Here is a 15650-nt window from a genome sequence, read left to right as displayed (position 1 = left end):
CTGAGATGTCAAAACTCCGGTGCCTGTGCAACTCCCTGGTTGCAGCCCATTGATCAGGGCTCTCTTAAAGAAAGTGACCTGGGGATATCTGAGAAACCTATTGATCTCTCACTTGGCTCCCTTCCTGCCTGTTTCTCATTCACTTTCCCCCATAACAAACCTGCACTGCTGTGTTCATCCCAGGGATAGTCTTGCTAGGTCTTAAAGGGGCACCGTCATATCAATGCATCCTACTGGATCATTCCATCTTCACCTGATGCAGGGGGGAGCATGTGTATTCCTGCTCATGCCCACACATACCAACTGTGGTCTGAGCCTGCTCCCATGGAAATCATGCCATGGATCCCAACAGGAGCAGGCTCAGAATCATTACCAGCTTTCTTCGTGTCACCTCTACATATTGTCCCCAGACATCCCTCTGGCTTAACTCAAGTGCCGAGCAGGCAGGAAGGTATAAATATGTAATACAATAAATTAAAATTAATACTTTCCCCCTCTGTAGTATCTACTGCTCAAAGATCTCAAAGCAGCTGAACTAAATATTAACCAGTGCAGTCTCCCAACCCTCCTGTGAGGATGGTCAGTGTCTTTACACTGAACCATTACAGAAAATAGTTGCCCAAGGCCACAGGGGCGTCAGAGAATAGAACCAGGGTCCTGACTCCCTGATCTTTTGCTTTAACCATTCGACCATCTGTAGTCTCTAGTGCCCACCTCGTTTCCTGGCAGCTGGGGGGAGAAATGTGTTAACAGTCTTTTGAAAGGGGTAAACACCAAGAAGAGAGAGGGGAGTTACTTGGTGTGATATAAGGGAGTGGGGAGAACTAGGAATAATTAGATGAAATTATTAAAATGGAGGAAACTTAGCATGGGTATCCAGATACACTTCTTCACAGTGAGCTCTTCAGGAAATCAGAGCAATCTCTCCAGGGAAACCCTGCCACTTGGGACTTTAAAAACTAGACCGGACAAAGCACTAGAAAATGTACAAAGGGGAACAATCCTGCCCTGGCTGGGAGATGGAGTGGATGATCTAATAGAATCACAGAAATCAGAGATGGGAAAGACCAATGAACCTTTTATAATCGAAATCCTCTGTCAATTCTCCAATTTTGAGCAGAAAGTCAAACAATTATGGATTTCCTCTTTCCAGAAACTCCTGACTCTGTGGAGACCATGTACTATAAAACCATTTTTTTCCCCTTTTTGACTTTGGCTTTTAAAAATGTGTATTGACTGAATTCTATATAATAATATGTTGTATTTCCACAGGACTTTACGTAAGTTAACTAATCAATCCACAGAGTCCACCTGCAAACCAGGTCAGTAAGATCTTTATTTTACAATGGGGAAACTGAGGAACTGAGTGGAAAATCATGCCTTAACTCTCCCAGCAAGTCTGTGTCAAAACCAGGAATCCTGGATACCAGATCTGTTTTCAGATCACTCAACCAATCTCCTCCTCCCTGGCGTAGATTATTATATGCACACATATTATACTACTGTTGAACTACCTTTATATTACGTATCTAAAATATTACAGGTCCAGTCATAGATCCACTGACATCAGTAGCAAAACTCTGATTGATTTTAATGATGCAGTTTCAGTCCCTATAAGAAGAACAGTAAGGAACTCTGCCATTAAGGCTGTTTGGTATCATAAGACACGACAGCAAATAAGTGTCAATAAACATGAAATAGCGAAAGAGACCAGAGGATACTTCATTTTCTGCAGTACTGAATGCAGTGGTATCAAGGGGGTCAACCCCTAACCCAAAAGTAGGTGCATCCCTCTTATAAACAGATTGATGTATCCTTCAGACTCCATCACCTTCTAAGGCAAGGCCATGGAGGGTCAGACAGTACACTGCTCACACCCTCACAAAGTCAGTCACTGGAGAGCTGTGGTAGGAAGATATCTAGCCCCAGACATTACACATCCATCAAAGAACAGGCAAGGGTTTAAAATCTAATCTACATTCCTAACAGCACTGGCTGCCACCAGCCTGTCTCCCAGGAGATAAGTATCAGCACCCCACAGCAAAGCAACACACCCTCCTGGCAAGAGCTTACAATTCATCACTGGCTCATAGGATGGCGTGCCTGGAAGTGAGTAGTGTGAAGTGCTGGCATCCTTGGCTCAAGCGTGCTGGACCTGCACAGACAACTGCCGGCTGCTATTCACTGGGGTTAGGCTGAAGCCGCTGTGCTTTGCCAGGTACAGCAATGCAGAGAATTACAAGCAGTGCCTCTCCTCCCTTCCTCTCCCAGAAGGAACTTGGGGAAATGAAGCTTTAAAGTCAATCCATAAGAATGTGTTTAATTGCCACTGAATTCCCAGTGGTTCACCTTGAATAGACAAGGATGAGAGGAAAGAGCAGCACAAGAAAGGAGCCGAGCGCTGCTCAGAGAACATTGCTCAGATCAATAGGCTCAGAGAGGGGAGAGACAGGCTGAGCATGCAGGGCAGAGGGACCCACCTGCTCAGGGACAAAGGTCTCTTCCCCACCACTTTCTTAAAGCCTCCCCTCAGAATGGAATAGCTGTCAGACCCTCCTTGCACTCTGTGACATGTCTTCATGCCAACTTCACCCTCCCCTACAAACAACCCAACCTGTTCATTAACAACAACAATAATTCCCTCTTCCCTCCAGTTGTACAGGTACTAGTACAGTTACTCAGCCAAGTCACTGTGGGAGGGAGGGATGTGCCCCCATCTGGGGTTCCTTTAGAAGGGGAATGTACACTATCATGGGTCAGGCTCTCACTAATTGTCAGATTTGCAGCTCCATACAAAATATAACATAAGGACCCTGCCCTTTGGAGACTGAGGCCTGGTCTACACTGGGGGATGGGGGTGGGAGGGGAGAGATGGGGGGCATCGATCTAAGTTACACAACTTCAGCTACGTGAATAACATAGCTGAAGTCAACGTACTTAGATCTACTTACTGGGGTGTCTTCACTGCTGTAGGTCAACTGCTGATGCTCCCCCATTGACTCCGCCTACACTTCTCGCTCCAGTGGAGTACCAGAGTTGATGGAAGAGCACTAGCCACGATAAATCGACACCCCTCCCCCCTGGATTGATCGCTCTGGAGGTAAGTGTAGACATACCCTGAAACTAGCCCTCATAGGGCCCCATCTTCCCACTTAGCAGAAACAGATTGTTGTCCTTCCTGAGTCCTTTATAAGGGCTGCACCTTGGGAAAGCCAGGGAGGCCCCTGTGCAGTCAGTCTGGAAGCTGGTACGAGGCCTGGCCCAGGCTCAAAGGTAGTGAGTGGTCCCGAGTCCCTAGTACCCTCTCTCTTACCTTCTTTCAGCATCCCCACTTTGAGGCATTTCATGAAGCGACAGGCCTGACAGGACTTGCGCCTCCGTTTCGTGATCTCACACTCATTGGTGGCTGGGCAGCTGTATTCAATGTTCCCTGCAATCAAACACAGAGATGGTCACTCAAGAGGCCTTGTTCCCTCTAACAGCAGGAATCACTATCATGGCCAGAGTACAATGCCTCCTGCCTGCACTGGATAATACCCTTATACCCCCTACACCACCCAGATGCATACTGTCCGTTCCTTCATTCACACACTAGGGGACTGTGATGATGACTCCATCTGTGAAAATGTTTGGGGTAACCACACAGGCTGGGCTTCTTTGTTAGAAAAGCAAAATGAAAACATTAAATAAAAAGCAGTACTTGCAGGTGGAATTAGAGTACAAGCCCAGCTGGGGGTGCTTGGCCTTCAGCCATGTAGCGTCTCTGAGATACACTGCTTACCAGTCTAATCAATGCACCTGGCGTTATTATTGGCACATATCCCTTACTGTTATAACCGTATCCCCAGGAGCCCAACCCATGGGGATTGTTCCGTTTGCTGCCCTAGTCTCAGCCTTTCCTGTGATGACTGTGTTTCCCTCAGGGCTTTGGGACTCTTGCTGATCTTTTCCACCTTTTGTTTTTGGAGGGCAGGGAGCTGGGGAAGTGACTTTTCTCTTCACTGTGTCACACACTGACTCTAATGATCTTATGCTTATGATCTGGCACAGTACAATGGGATAGCAGGGGCAGGGAAGTGCTCGATCTGGAGTAGGACATTCCTGTGGAATACCCCAGGTTTGGTTACAGGAAGGATAATGCAAACCTTTTTGGTTTCACTTGATGTGCCACTGATGTCCCCTGCTCTTGTCTTTGAATTTATTTGGAGTTCAAATGAACCCCCAACACAAAGTAAAATTTATCCAAAAATACTGATTTTTTTCCTGGTTTTGGGTCAAAATCACAAGGACAAACACATTTCCAATGGTTTCCCATGGAAACTAGAAACTGAATGCAGATCTCCTGAAACTTGGCCGCTGGACTTGGCAAAAGGTGCATGGGCTTCAGCAAACCTGGCCAGAGACTCTGGTTTCTTAATGAAAACAGAATCTGGTTTTGTTACAAACAGGGACTTCTTCTGAGGACTTTGCTCCAAAGAGGGATGGAGGCTTCCTACTGCATTTGAGGGATATTGATCCTGTCAGTTCCTACCTCTAGTCCCTGAGCTCAGCACACAGAGCCCCCATGTTTCCAGGTGCACCTCTCACTTTTTTCTTTTAGGTCACCTCCCACTCCAGCTGCCAGGGCTCTGGTTCATCCCTTGCAACACCCAAGGGCAAAGAAAGCACCCCAAATTTATTTCCTGCCACATGGCGCACTATCATGAAGCAAGAACACAACCTCAGACACAGGTACAATGACCTGACATGAGGATGTAAGTGCTGTAATGCCCGGTCACAGCATCACAGAACTTTTTTAACCCTACTGTTAAAGACTGTAACAAATGGGGCTGTCTCACCTCCTGCCAACCACTCTTCAGAAGATACTTCTGGACAGGACTGTTCAGTATAAGGGGTGAAGAGAGGGGGTTGGAAATCTAAGCTTGATAGTGATACATCGACAGCAATAATGTATTTAAGGAATGCAGGTCTAGTAGGTAAGGCAGGCAGCTTTGCGTCAGGAGTCCCAGGTTCCATACTCAGTTTTGTGGGGGGAGTTTGTTCTGGTGGGCTAGAGCAGAAATTGAGATTTAGGACTCCTGGATTTTCATTGGTAGCCCTGGGTAGGAGTACTCATTTAGTGTTAGAGCAGAGGGGAGAGGGAGTCAGGACTCCTGGCTTCTATAACCACATCAGGGAGGGAGAGTTTGATTTAGTGGGGTTGGAGCAGAAGTCTGGGAGTTAGGACTCCAGGGTTCTGTTCCTGGTTTTGCAGTGGACTTGTGTGATCTTCAACAAGTCCCCCCTCTGTATAACGAAAAGGAGTACTTGTGGCACCTTAGAGACTAACAAATTTATTTGAGCATAAGCTTTCGTGAGCTACAGCTCACTGTATAATGGGGATGCTCTAATATCCACCTTTTGCATGGGGATGGGGTGAGAGGTGAAATTTAGTTAGACCAACCCCATATAAAGCCCATTGAAAATCTGAGTGGAAGAGGGCTAAAGATGGGCAGAGAAGGGAAATTCAAAGTGAAGGATTCACCAGCTGTTTAGCTCACAGTGTTATGTGGGAGAATTTCAGTCCCACACTGGTGGCATGGGGCCAGGAGCACTGTAAGCCCCAAAGGCACAAAGACTTGATGTCTGCATGCAGTATGTAGAGCTTTCACCTTCAGATTCTTGTCTTGTAAGCCCTGCACCCTGACAGTGATCTCCAGCGTCACTGTTAAATTCTCAGCCATCGCTCGTCTGCATGCTCGCAGCACTGCCATCACACAGTTGGATCGGAGACACGGACGCTGTGTGGAAGCGGAGAGAGCTGCACAAGCCACTTCCATTCAGTATATACCTCAGCATTGTACAGCACCTGAATTTCAATAGCCGTCTAAGTATCAAATATCTCTGAAAACTGGAAATTGAGATTCAGGCTTGGTCCCAAGGTAATAAATGAACTCCCACTTCTGTTCCTGTACATCCAGTGAGCCACAGACTGGAGAGTGCAGCGTCCCTGCCCTCAGGGCTGCACAGCTGCTGTGTCCCACATATGAGGAGCTGGAGCAGTAACACCCCGAAGGAGAAGAACGTGGCAGATTCATTTTGTCAGGGTGGTTCCCGTCTTTCTGTTTCCAAGCCTCTCTTTCACAAGCAAAACCCCAGCCCTCCCAAATGAGGCCCCACCTCCTGCTAAGAGGCCCACAGCACCATAATGTTATGGGATTTCAGCAGTCACCTCATGAGGCAGCAACACTGCACTATGCTGCTATGAGGTTTGTGCATCCTCATATCAAAACTTTGCATCTGTGGATGACAAGGGCTCCTCACATTGCAGCTCAAGGTCATCACAGATGGATTAAGGCAAAGATTCCACCGCTTCACATTACTCCCAATTTGAGGAGCCAATTGTCATGTAAGAAATTGGGACTGTCACATGAACGTACCCTGAGAAAGCTCTGACACTGTCAGATGGAGTACCAATCTGTAAATGCTACAGTCTGTATGCAAGAGCCAGTGGCTCCCCACAGTCAGTACAATAGCCACAGCAGAGCAAAAGGAGGGTGCTCATCTCTCAGACCGACCCTTCAGGATGGGAATGCAGTAGTCCCTTGCATAGCGGATCCTTCATTTCCTGGCTTCTCTTTTAATTCTATCCATGGTTCTGTGCCCCTTTCTTCCCTGCCACACACCTTGCATCGTCATTTACATCTGGCAAAGTATTAAGTCAGAACAGCATTTTACATCCACTTGTACAGGTGCAAACATGCAAGCCAGTGGAGAATCAGTCTCAATATGTCCCTTTCATGCCAGTTCACCCCAGTGTAAAACTCCATTTACTTCTGTGCAATTACACCAGATGTCACTTGGCCCAAATCTGTTCTCTGCTGTAAGCAGGATGATATGCAGGGATGAAGTACCTTTGCCTAAAATGGCTCTTCATTTTGCAGGGGGTGAAGCGAGGAGGACACCACAGAGGAGAGAAAGACGCAGTCAGTGTTAGCCAAGCAAAACTCATCCAAGAAAAGATACTGTCTTCAAAACTTTAGCAAAGTTCTTTGACTTTTTTTTTTCTCTCAATTTCTTTTATGGGTCCTGGGCCGGCTGCCAGCACAGCTGAGCTGCTCACGCTGGCTTGTAATTTCTGTAAGTGCCCTGTGATAAAGTGATGAGATTAACTCATCGGAATTCCGGCAGCCTCCTGCTGGCTGGCGGTCACGCTGCCAGCTCAGTCACCACAGACTGGGTGCTCTGGGGAAGGAAGGCTAAAAGAACTCGATTCTCTGCGACAGCCAGCGGAGGAGGCTGTGCGTGTCAATGAGCAGCTGCAAGGGTGCGTGTTTGTTCCTGCATGTGAGTCTGTATCTGCATGTGTTTGAATTTGTGGTGAGTGTGTGCGCCTCGTGTGTGTTTAATATTATATGAGCCAGAAGGGAAGAGTAGAAGATGGGTTAACCTAAGCTCCCAAGAAACAGTTCTGAACAGTCTCTCATTACAGGGGCTTTCCTCACTTTAGAACAGTATTTACCTCTGATCCAAACAGATCTGCACATTATTTACATCAGAAATTACTTATGAAACTAAAAGACAGGAGAGGCAGTGTTGTTTAGTGATTAGAGCAGGACTCTTTGGTTCAGTTTCTGGCTCTGCCATAGACTTGCTAGGGTGGCATGATGCCACTCTTCGGTCCCCTAGAGCATGGGAAGTGGGAAGCAGGATTTCCCATCAGGATTGGTCTCACATCCATTTCAGATCACACCACTTGTTCTTCCTTTATTCCATTTCTCATAACATTAGAGAAGTTTCCTCTCATTTTCTTTCTTTAATCAGAAATAGCTTCAAAATGGCCTAAATATAAGAGATTACTTTAGCAGACAAATTATTTTGTTCAATCAAAGAGCAACACGTCATGTGCAGAATACTGCATCTACACTTTAGCAGTTCTGCATGATCAGGACTGCACAAAGCTATACAGGCTACAGTCCTGGATGTCCCAACATTTGGACAGTTCAGCGGGAATAAAACTGGACTATTCAACAAGCAACTAAGTCAGGGGACACAGTCATTCCAGTTTCCATCAGTGTTTTACTTAGTTACTTTTTATCTCGGGTTCCAGTTTGGTTCCTAAACTTGTTCACTTGGATCAATCAAGGTTGTCCACCACAAAAAGAACCTGGAAATGATACAGCGGCACCCTGTACCAGTAAAGTTCAGCAGTGCTCTCTTCCCAGTAACTCACTCAGATTTATGTTAACGCGGATACTATGTGTAAGTGACAGTTTGCAGAACTGATTCCGTGTTAACCCACTGCTTTTACACATGCATCATTTACAGACACATTCCTTGTTTGGGTTGAAACTTTATATTCTGCTCCCTATGAAAATATGAAGGAAATCCCTTCAGCTATATTCAAGTGAGGTGAGTGTGTGTGTTTGTGTCTGGGGGGAAATACACTCTGTGACTATGATTTTCAAAAATAGGAGCCTGAAATTAGGCTCCAAAATTCATATTTTAGTGACCTGATTTTCAAAACTGGTGAGCACCTTTCAGCTCCCGACTGCCATTTATTTAGGTGTCTAAATATGGATTCAGGAGCCTAAAGTTAGAGCCTATTTTTGAAAATTTTGGCAAGGACTAGTGTGTGCATGGGTGTAATCTTCGGGACAATGAGATTTTGAGAAAGCAGATTCTGTGCAATAGCACTTTGGTTAACCAAGAATTTCATTTAACCAGGTCTCATGGCAGGGAAGGGTGAGATTCTAAACACTTATAAGGCATGATACCATCAAGGGCGTCTGCTGACAGTAGCCACAAATGCCAAGCTTGAGTCACCAGCATGTCTCTGCTTTGTTTATATTTTAATGCTATCACAGGATTTTAACAAGTAAAATACATTTTTACTGAAGTCCCAGGGAAGATATGCTTCTGCATGGAGTCAGTCTGCATGATTCTTCTCCTCAGAGAAAAAGGAAAACCAGGGGTGTCCGAGATGCTGTCTGATTTCAAGGCAGCTGATTTCAAGACATCTTCTCATTATGGGTGGAGGGACTGTGACCACTGTTCCCTCTAAGTTGTGCATGTGTGCGTGCACACACGGATCCTAAACCCCGCGCACACGGCGAAACACCACGCACACAACAATTTGCACTGAAGAAATTTTTTGTGCACACGGCCTGTCAAAAATTTGCACAGAAGAAATTTTTTGCACACACGGCCTGTCAAAAATTAGAGGGAACATTGACTGTGACATAAGATATAACTTAGCCAATCACTACATAGCTGACATTAGTTTATGCAATTTTATTGGTTGTAATGGAAAAGTTGTTCTGAGCTTTCAAAAAAAATCCTATTTCTAAGTTGTGACCTTTCAGCTGAGAAAGAACATATAAATCTCTGAGGATAAGTTTACAAGAGGGCTAGCGTGTGCATATGCATGCATACCACTGCTCTCTACGGGATGGAAGCAGAACTGTTCAATTGTGTGTCTTAAGCCCTATAGGGCCAACCACTAGGGGGAAATTTCCTTTAGCTCAAACACTAGTGGCTTGGAATTTTGGAACAGGAAGATCTGGATTCTATCCTTGCTGCTGCTATGAAGTTCCCAGGGGTCTCTCTGAGCATTGTAGCAACAACCACAGAGCCCTAGAAATCCACGGATTTGTTACAAGCACTTTGTTACCACCCCTATGAGGTGAGTGATTAGCATTATCCACATTTTAAGCCTTAACTGGTGTAAACTCCAGCTATGTTTTTTCCAGAAATTGCACATCCTGCTATGTCCTGCCATAGCAGCTACAGTCAGCTATTTGTCCTGAGGGTGATGCTTACAGGATCCAGGGCATTCATATGAGTGGGCTCTCCACTTTGGAATTCACTTTCAGAGATATGGCTGATCCAGAACCTGGCCAGGTAAAATATGATGTAAAATGTTTCTGTTTGTCTGTGTCTTCACTAGCTGTAGGTTCTGGTATCTCTTGTCATTTAGTACACTGGCTAGATTTGGGGGTCGGAGACCCAGAGCATAGTACAAGCTGATTTTGTGGGGAGGAGAATACAACAATTTACATTTATTTTATTGCCTACCCAGAACCCTAATTTTTTTTAACAATTCAAAAAAAAATCAAATATATCAAAATACCAGCCCAAACGAATAAATTAATAATGACTAGAGCAGAGCAAAATTTGGAATTTCCATTGTGAGAGAAATTCTGACATTTCAACATTTGCTTTTGTCCCAAATCAGGATGAAAAGTCAACATTTTTGCAGAATGGAAATTCTGAAAAATTCCAATTGTGAAATATCAAAACAAAATGTTTCAACATTTGCAAAATCAAAATGTTTCATTTCAGTTTATTGAACTCACCCAAAAGACTTTGAATCTGATCAATAACGCACTGCATATTCTAACACTGGCACACTGCCTCACGCAAGCTGTAGTCTGGGAGCCTAACACCCCCATTCGCCCCTTACGTGCCAGGTTATGTGGCTGGACTACATCTCCCACAGTGCACCCACAGTCATGTTACTCCCATGATGCACTGCACACTCAGCCAGGGGGAAATCTGCATTGCATTATTGGACACGTGGAGCCCAGCTTTGTGGAAGATGAGAGGATGGGGGCCTAAACTACAACTCCTACATGGCAATACACTGATTGGGAAATTCAGTTTAATATTTTGTTACCCCAAATGAAAGATCTCATTTAGATTTTCCCCAGTGGAAAAAAAAATAAAAAATGTCCAGAAAAAACAAAATTTTCCCACAATTTTGTTTTTGGTGGAAAGTGCATTTTCTGTTGGAAAAATCATTCAGCTGGAAAATTCCTGACCAGCTTTCATGATAACTACATAGCAAACAGCTTATCCCTCCAATCCCCCAGCCCATCACCTTCCCGAGCCTGAAAGAAATGGACTTTGCAATGTGTTTAGGAGAGGGAAGCAAGGTCCAAAGCTGATGGGCTTTCACAGAAAACACTCTGCCAGTCCTTTAAATCAAAAGATCTTCAGCTTGGGCATCTTGTTTGATCACAGCTATGGCAGTATCATATCGGGAGAGAGGATATGACGAGTAATTCAGTCCCAAACCAATTAGGGGTCGGCAGCTTTCAACTCCACTATGAAATCAACAGGGAGTCAGTGCGGCTAGGGAGCATCAGTGACGTGCTCTCAGCATGAAACTCTGCTTTGCAATCAGAGGCCACATGCTGCACTCGGTCTCACTGTTCACAGGAATCAGAATTTAGCACCATGCAGAGAACAGTACAATAGCATGTTACTACTTTAGCTCCCCATGTAACGCCTGTAAAGAAGACAGGTTAGAAATGCATGTAATGAAGTCATTAATTCTGCAGATTGGGAAACTAAGTCACAGAGGAGTGAAGTGATTTGTCCAAGGCCATAAGGGTGTCAGTGTCAGAACTGAGTACAGAATCTATCCGCAGTATCTGTCTATCTAGGTTCTTATAGTATGCACATCACTGTGCTATCTGCATCCCCAGTCCCAATTCTGTGCTTGCACGATCAGACAGCACCTCTCTCTGACATCACAGCCACAAAAAAGATGATCTGTGCTGGCAGGCAATGTAATAGGTTAGACCAAAACACACATCACAAATACATCACACGGGTGCACACAGACACATGCGCACACGTATATTAAGAAGCTTGGATGGTGATTTAAATTCTCTCATTTGTTATCAAATCTAGTGAATGAAATAAACCTGCAGGATGAATAAGGCTTTTGGAAACTTGTTTGCTGTGGCTACTGATATACAGAGAGCCTCTGTCTCTTCCCTCCTACTGCCCCCTACTTAGGGCCCTGTCACACTTGAGAGCTCATTCTCCTTTTGCTCAACATGTCCTGCAGCAAAGCCTTTTTTGATCGTGCAATCTGCAGACCGCCCTGGCTCCCAAGCAGGCCCTGCTTCCTCCGATCTGATCACCTTCTCTGCCTCTGCCCCTCATCTCCATGATGGAATAAAAGCCTCAGTCTCAACTGCATTAGACCGAGCTCTGCAGCTCAGATGAATAAGAGCATTTTGGTGCCCTAACTGCCAGACCAGCCGATGGAGAGAGGGATGTGAAGCTGCCTGAGATGGGCTGATGACAGGGTGAGAGAAATCCCCACTTATTCCTTCTCCCCATCTGTTACACGTTACAATTAGGGAGCAGCCAGCAAGGCTGCTGCACTCAGCGGGTCTCTCTGTGCTGTAGGATGAAATCAGCTGATAGCTTACATAGGCTGGTGGAGTCTCTGATTACTCTGTCTCTTCCCCCTTCGCTTTCTCTCATTCTTTCTGAACTCTACAGCTGCTGGTCTTTCCCCATCTCTCCTGATCTATTGTGGCTGGTAGTTTTCTAGGGTACGTAAAGACTGCCTTCTCCTCTGCTACAGAGATTCCCCAGTGTTGCTCCCCTAAAGGGTTAACCTTTACTCTCTTTCCATACAAAGATCCCCTGGTGTGTCGTCCCCCTCCCCAAGTCCCTCCTTTAGCGTTGATTGCCCAAATGTTCAGAACTGAAATACCAAGAATGTATCAAGAGAGGGACGACACTCAGCGCTGCTAAGCGAGACTGGATGTAAAAGTTCACACTCAACCCATGAAAACTCTGCAATGACAAGCCACAGAAATATTGCATATGAACAGCTGGGCATTCCATAGTGGTTCATGTTTTCTACATGGTGTGATGAGAGAGGATAAGCCAGGCAGAGGGAGATGGACCATGTCAGTCTGGGGCAATGGAGAGTTAATTTCCAGGGAGTGTAACAGTAAGTAGAGATGCCTGGAATCAGAGAGATCAGAGATAGAAATAGTCTATCCACAGAGACCTATGGAGGATTGTTCCCTGCCCAGCTCTGTCCAGTCCAGATTCCAGCATCCTCAGCAATGAGGTGTGATCAGATATGAGGGAACCACTCACTGAGTACAAATAAAACGTGTGTCCTTCCCGCATACATATTTAATTAATTTAATCAGAGTCAAAGGTGTCTTTGTAGTAAATTCAATACACTTTCTATTGCAGGCTGAATGATGCTGTCCATCTTTTCAATTGGAGAGGGGGGGAATGTATGTACAGCGTGTCTATGCATGTGTGCTTATACTGGTACATGTATATGAATGGACATACAAGTATCTGTGTATGGCAGCCTGCCTGTAAGTGTGTGTGTATTTGTCTATATTTGCATGGTATATCTGTGTACATGTATACACGTGTGCCTTTGTTGGTATGCATCACTGGTCCTGCAGGTACACCTCTACCCCGATATAACGTGAATTTGGATATAATGCGGTAAAGCACCGCTCCGGAGGGGGAAAGGGCGGGGCTGCGCGCTCCGGTGGATCAAAGCAAGTTCGATATGACGCGGTTTCACCTATAACACGGTAAGATTTTTTTGGCTCCTGAGGACAGTGTTATACCAGGGTAGAGGTGTACGTACAATTCTTCTGTGTACCTTTGTGTGTGTGTGGTATGTAATAGGTGTACATATGTGTGCGCATGTAGGTACGCATGCAGGTATATCTGGCTGTATGTTTGTGTCTGTGTCCATGCATGCACACATTTGGGGACTGTGGTGCGTGCGCTGCTGTTTACACTGAAACGCCAAGGCTGAAATTTTCAAAACCACTTAATGACAGGTTTCAGAGTAGCAGCCGGGTTAGTCTGTATCCGCAAAAAGAAAAGGAGTACTTGTGGCACCTTAGAGACTAACACATTTATTTGAGCATAAGCTTTCGTGAGCTACAGCTCACTTCATCGGATGCATGCAGTGGAAAATACAGTGGGGAGATTTATATACATAGAGAACATGAAACAATGGGTGTTACCATACACACTGTAACAAGAGGGATCAGGTAAGGTGAGCTATTACCAGCAGGAGAGCAGGGGGGGGGGGACCTTTTGTAGTGATAATCAAGGTGGGCCATTTCCAGCAGTTGACAAGAATGTGTGAGGAACATTAAGGAATTTGCAACTCTGACTGAGACTAAACAGAAATTGGGTGTCTAAACCCCCCACCCCCGGCATCTGAAAATCTTCATCTAAATCTTTACAACCATGTGCTGTGCTGCTGAGAAGGGAGAGGTATCAGTGTGTCTCCGTATCTGCGTGCACTATACAGCATCTCCATGAGGCCTATAGTGCTTCAGAACTTAACGGATGCAAACAGGATTGACAGGTTTGTGTGAAAACCTCTTTTCCTGGAGCACTGTTGTTTTCCCCACAAGATGCATAACATTACTAACAAGGCCCCAGCCCTATCCTGATGCCCTCAGCAGGCAGGGATTCTGCTCTCCAGATGAGCCTGTGCCAAACGAATACCCTCCCAGAGTAAACCCTAACCCCCCTGCCAGCTACAAATCAGTGGGTGACTCCAGGAGTGGGGAGGGGTGCTGCCTCTTCACTGCAAAACTGGAGAACTCCCTGGAATTACATTTCCTGCAGCAACATTTTGAAAACAGCTTTGCCACGTGTGATGATGATGTTGAAAGCTGGGAACCTAGCAAAGCTTCCCAGAGTCACCAAGTATAAAGGCTTTGGGTCACATCCAGGGGTCGGGGAGAGGTGGAGGAGGCTTGGCAGAGCTGTGCTGGGGAGCAGAGAATAGATTATGTGTATTTTTGTTGCTTGTCCTTCTCTCCTTTAAAGTGCCACAGGAGTACAAGAGCTTCTTCAACCACAGGAACCCAGCCCCCCATGGAGTGAATGTGTGAGCTCCCTCTCCCACCACACTGTACCTTGAATTGTTCTTTTGAAGAAAGCTTTGCATGCCTCGCAGGAGGCCACGCCGTAGTGGTAGCCAGACGCAATGTCCCCACACACCAGGCACAGCCTCTTGGGGATGGCATTGAGCATGTACTCGCACTTGGTGGGCGAGTCCTCCATGATGGCGCTGGCACAGTCGTCATAGCGCTTACGGCAGGACCCACCCCCAATCCCCGCACCATTGAACATGGGTGGGGAGTCCAGGCCGTCTGGGTGGCCACCCATGGCGATGCCGTAGCCACCACTAGCATCAGAGGAGCCGCTGGGACTGTGATGGCTGATGGCATCAATGCCAGAAGATGGGCTGGACGGCTCAGTCTTAATGAAGGATCCGCAGCTAGAGGTGAGATGCCGCTCCTCTGTGGACATTCTGCCAAGCAGCCTGTAGGAAGACGGAAACTTATCAGTCCACAGAAATATCAGGCAGGGTGCAGTCACCACAGAGTCCATCCCATTCCCACCTTTGGTCTAGTTCAACCCACTCCCTTTGACTTCCTAATGGACATCAGTCCAATTTGTTACGAGCTGCCTCCCTACTCTCCACTGACCTGAGCAATGGGTAAGTAAGCACCATGATATTTTTTGTAGGTCACCTTTTGAGACAGTCCCAAATTTCAGTGAACAATCTGTTGAAGCGGCTATGTTGTTAGCAGTGCCAGCTGGTCATAATCTATCCAGAGCAGGAGTTCACTACCATGGAGGACAGGTGAAGATCAGGAACTGAGCAGGTCTGTAGTGGTGTCAGATGAGGTGCGGGATCCCTCAATCTGGGATTCCCAGACACTGCTCCAGGCAAACAGAGTTTACTAGCAGATTGCATAGTAGGACATCAACAAGAGAGGACACCTTCCGTTTGTAAATTCCCTTGCAGTAAAGTGGGTTATTATGCCCACTGTTTTCTTTTTCACCTTTTT

At 45.9% G+C, this 15650-nt stretch overlaps 1 protein-coding gene across 1 annotated transcript in view; it reads right to left on the bottom strand.

Moving 5' to 3' along the window:
- ESRRB (estrogen related receptor beta) overlaps nt 1–15650 on the bottom strand; it is a 164307-nt gene that overhangs the window by 35832 nt on the left and 112825 nt on the right. Inside the window, exons 2-3 of the mRNA XM_077820356.1 lie at nt 14709–15118; nt 3314–3430 (exon numbers count right to left, since the gene is read on the bottom strand). Coding sequence (XP_077676482.1) covers nt 3314–3430; nt 14709–15118 — 527 coding nt within the window. The remainder of the gene's footprint in view (nt 1–3313; nt 3431–14708; nt 15119–15650) is intronic.

The sequence above is a fragment of the Eretmochelys imbricata genome, chromosome 6 (assembly GCF_965152235.1).
Source record: "Eretmochelys imbricata isolate rEreImb1 chromosome 6, rEreImb1.hap1, whole genome shotgun sequence".
Classification (NCBI taxonomy): domain Eukaryota; kingdom Metazoa; phylum Chordata; order Testudines; family Cheloniidae; genus Eretmochelys; species Eretmochelys imbricata.
Note: the sequence above shows the minus strand (reverse complement) of the source record. Positions and strands in the feature narration are given on the sequence as shown.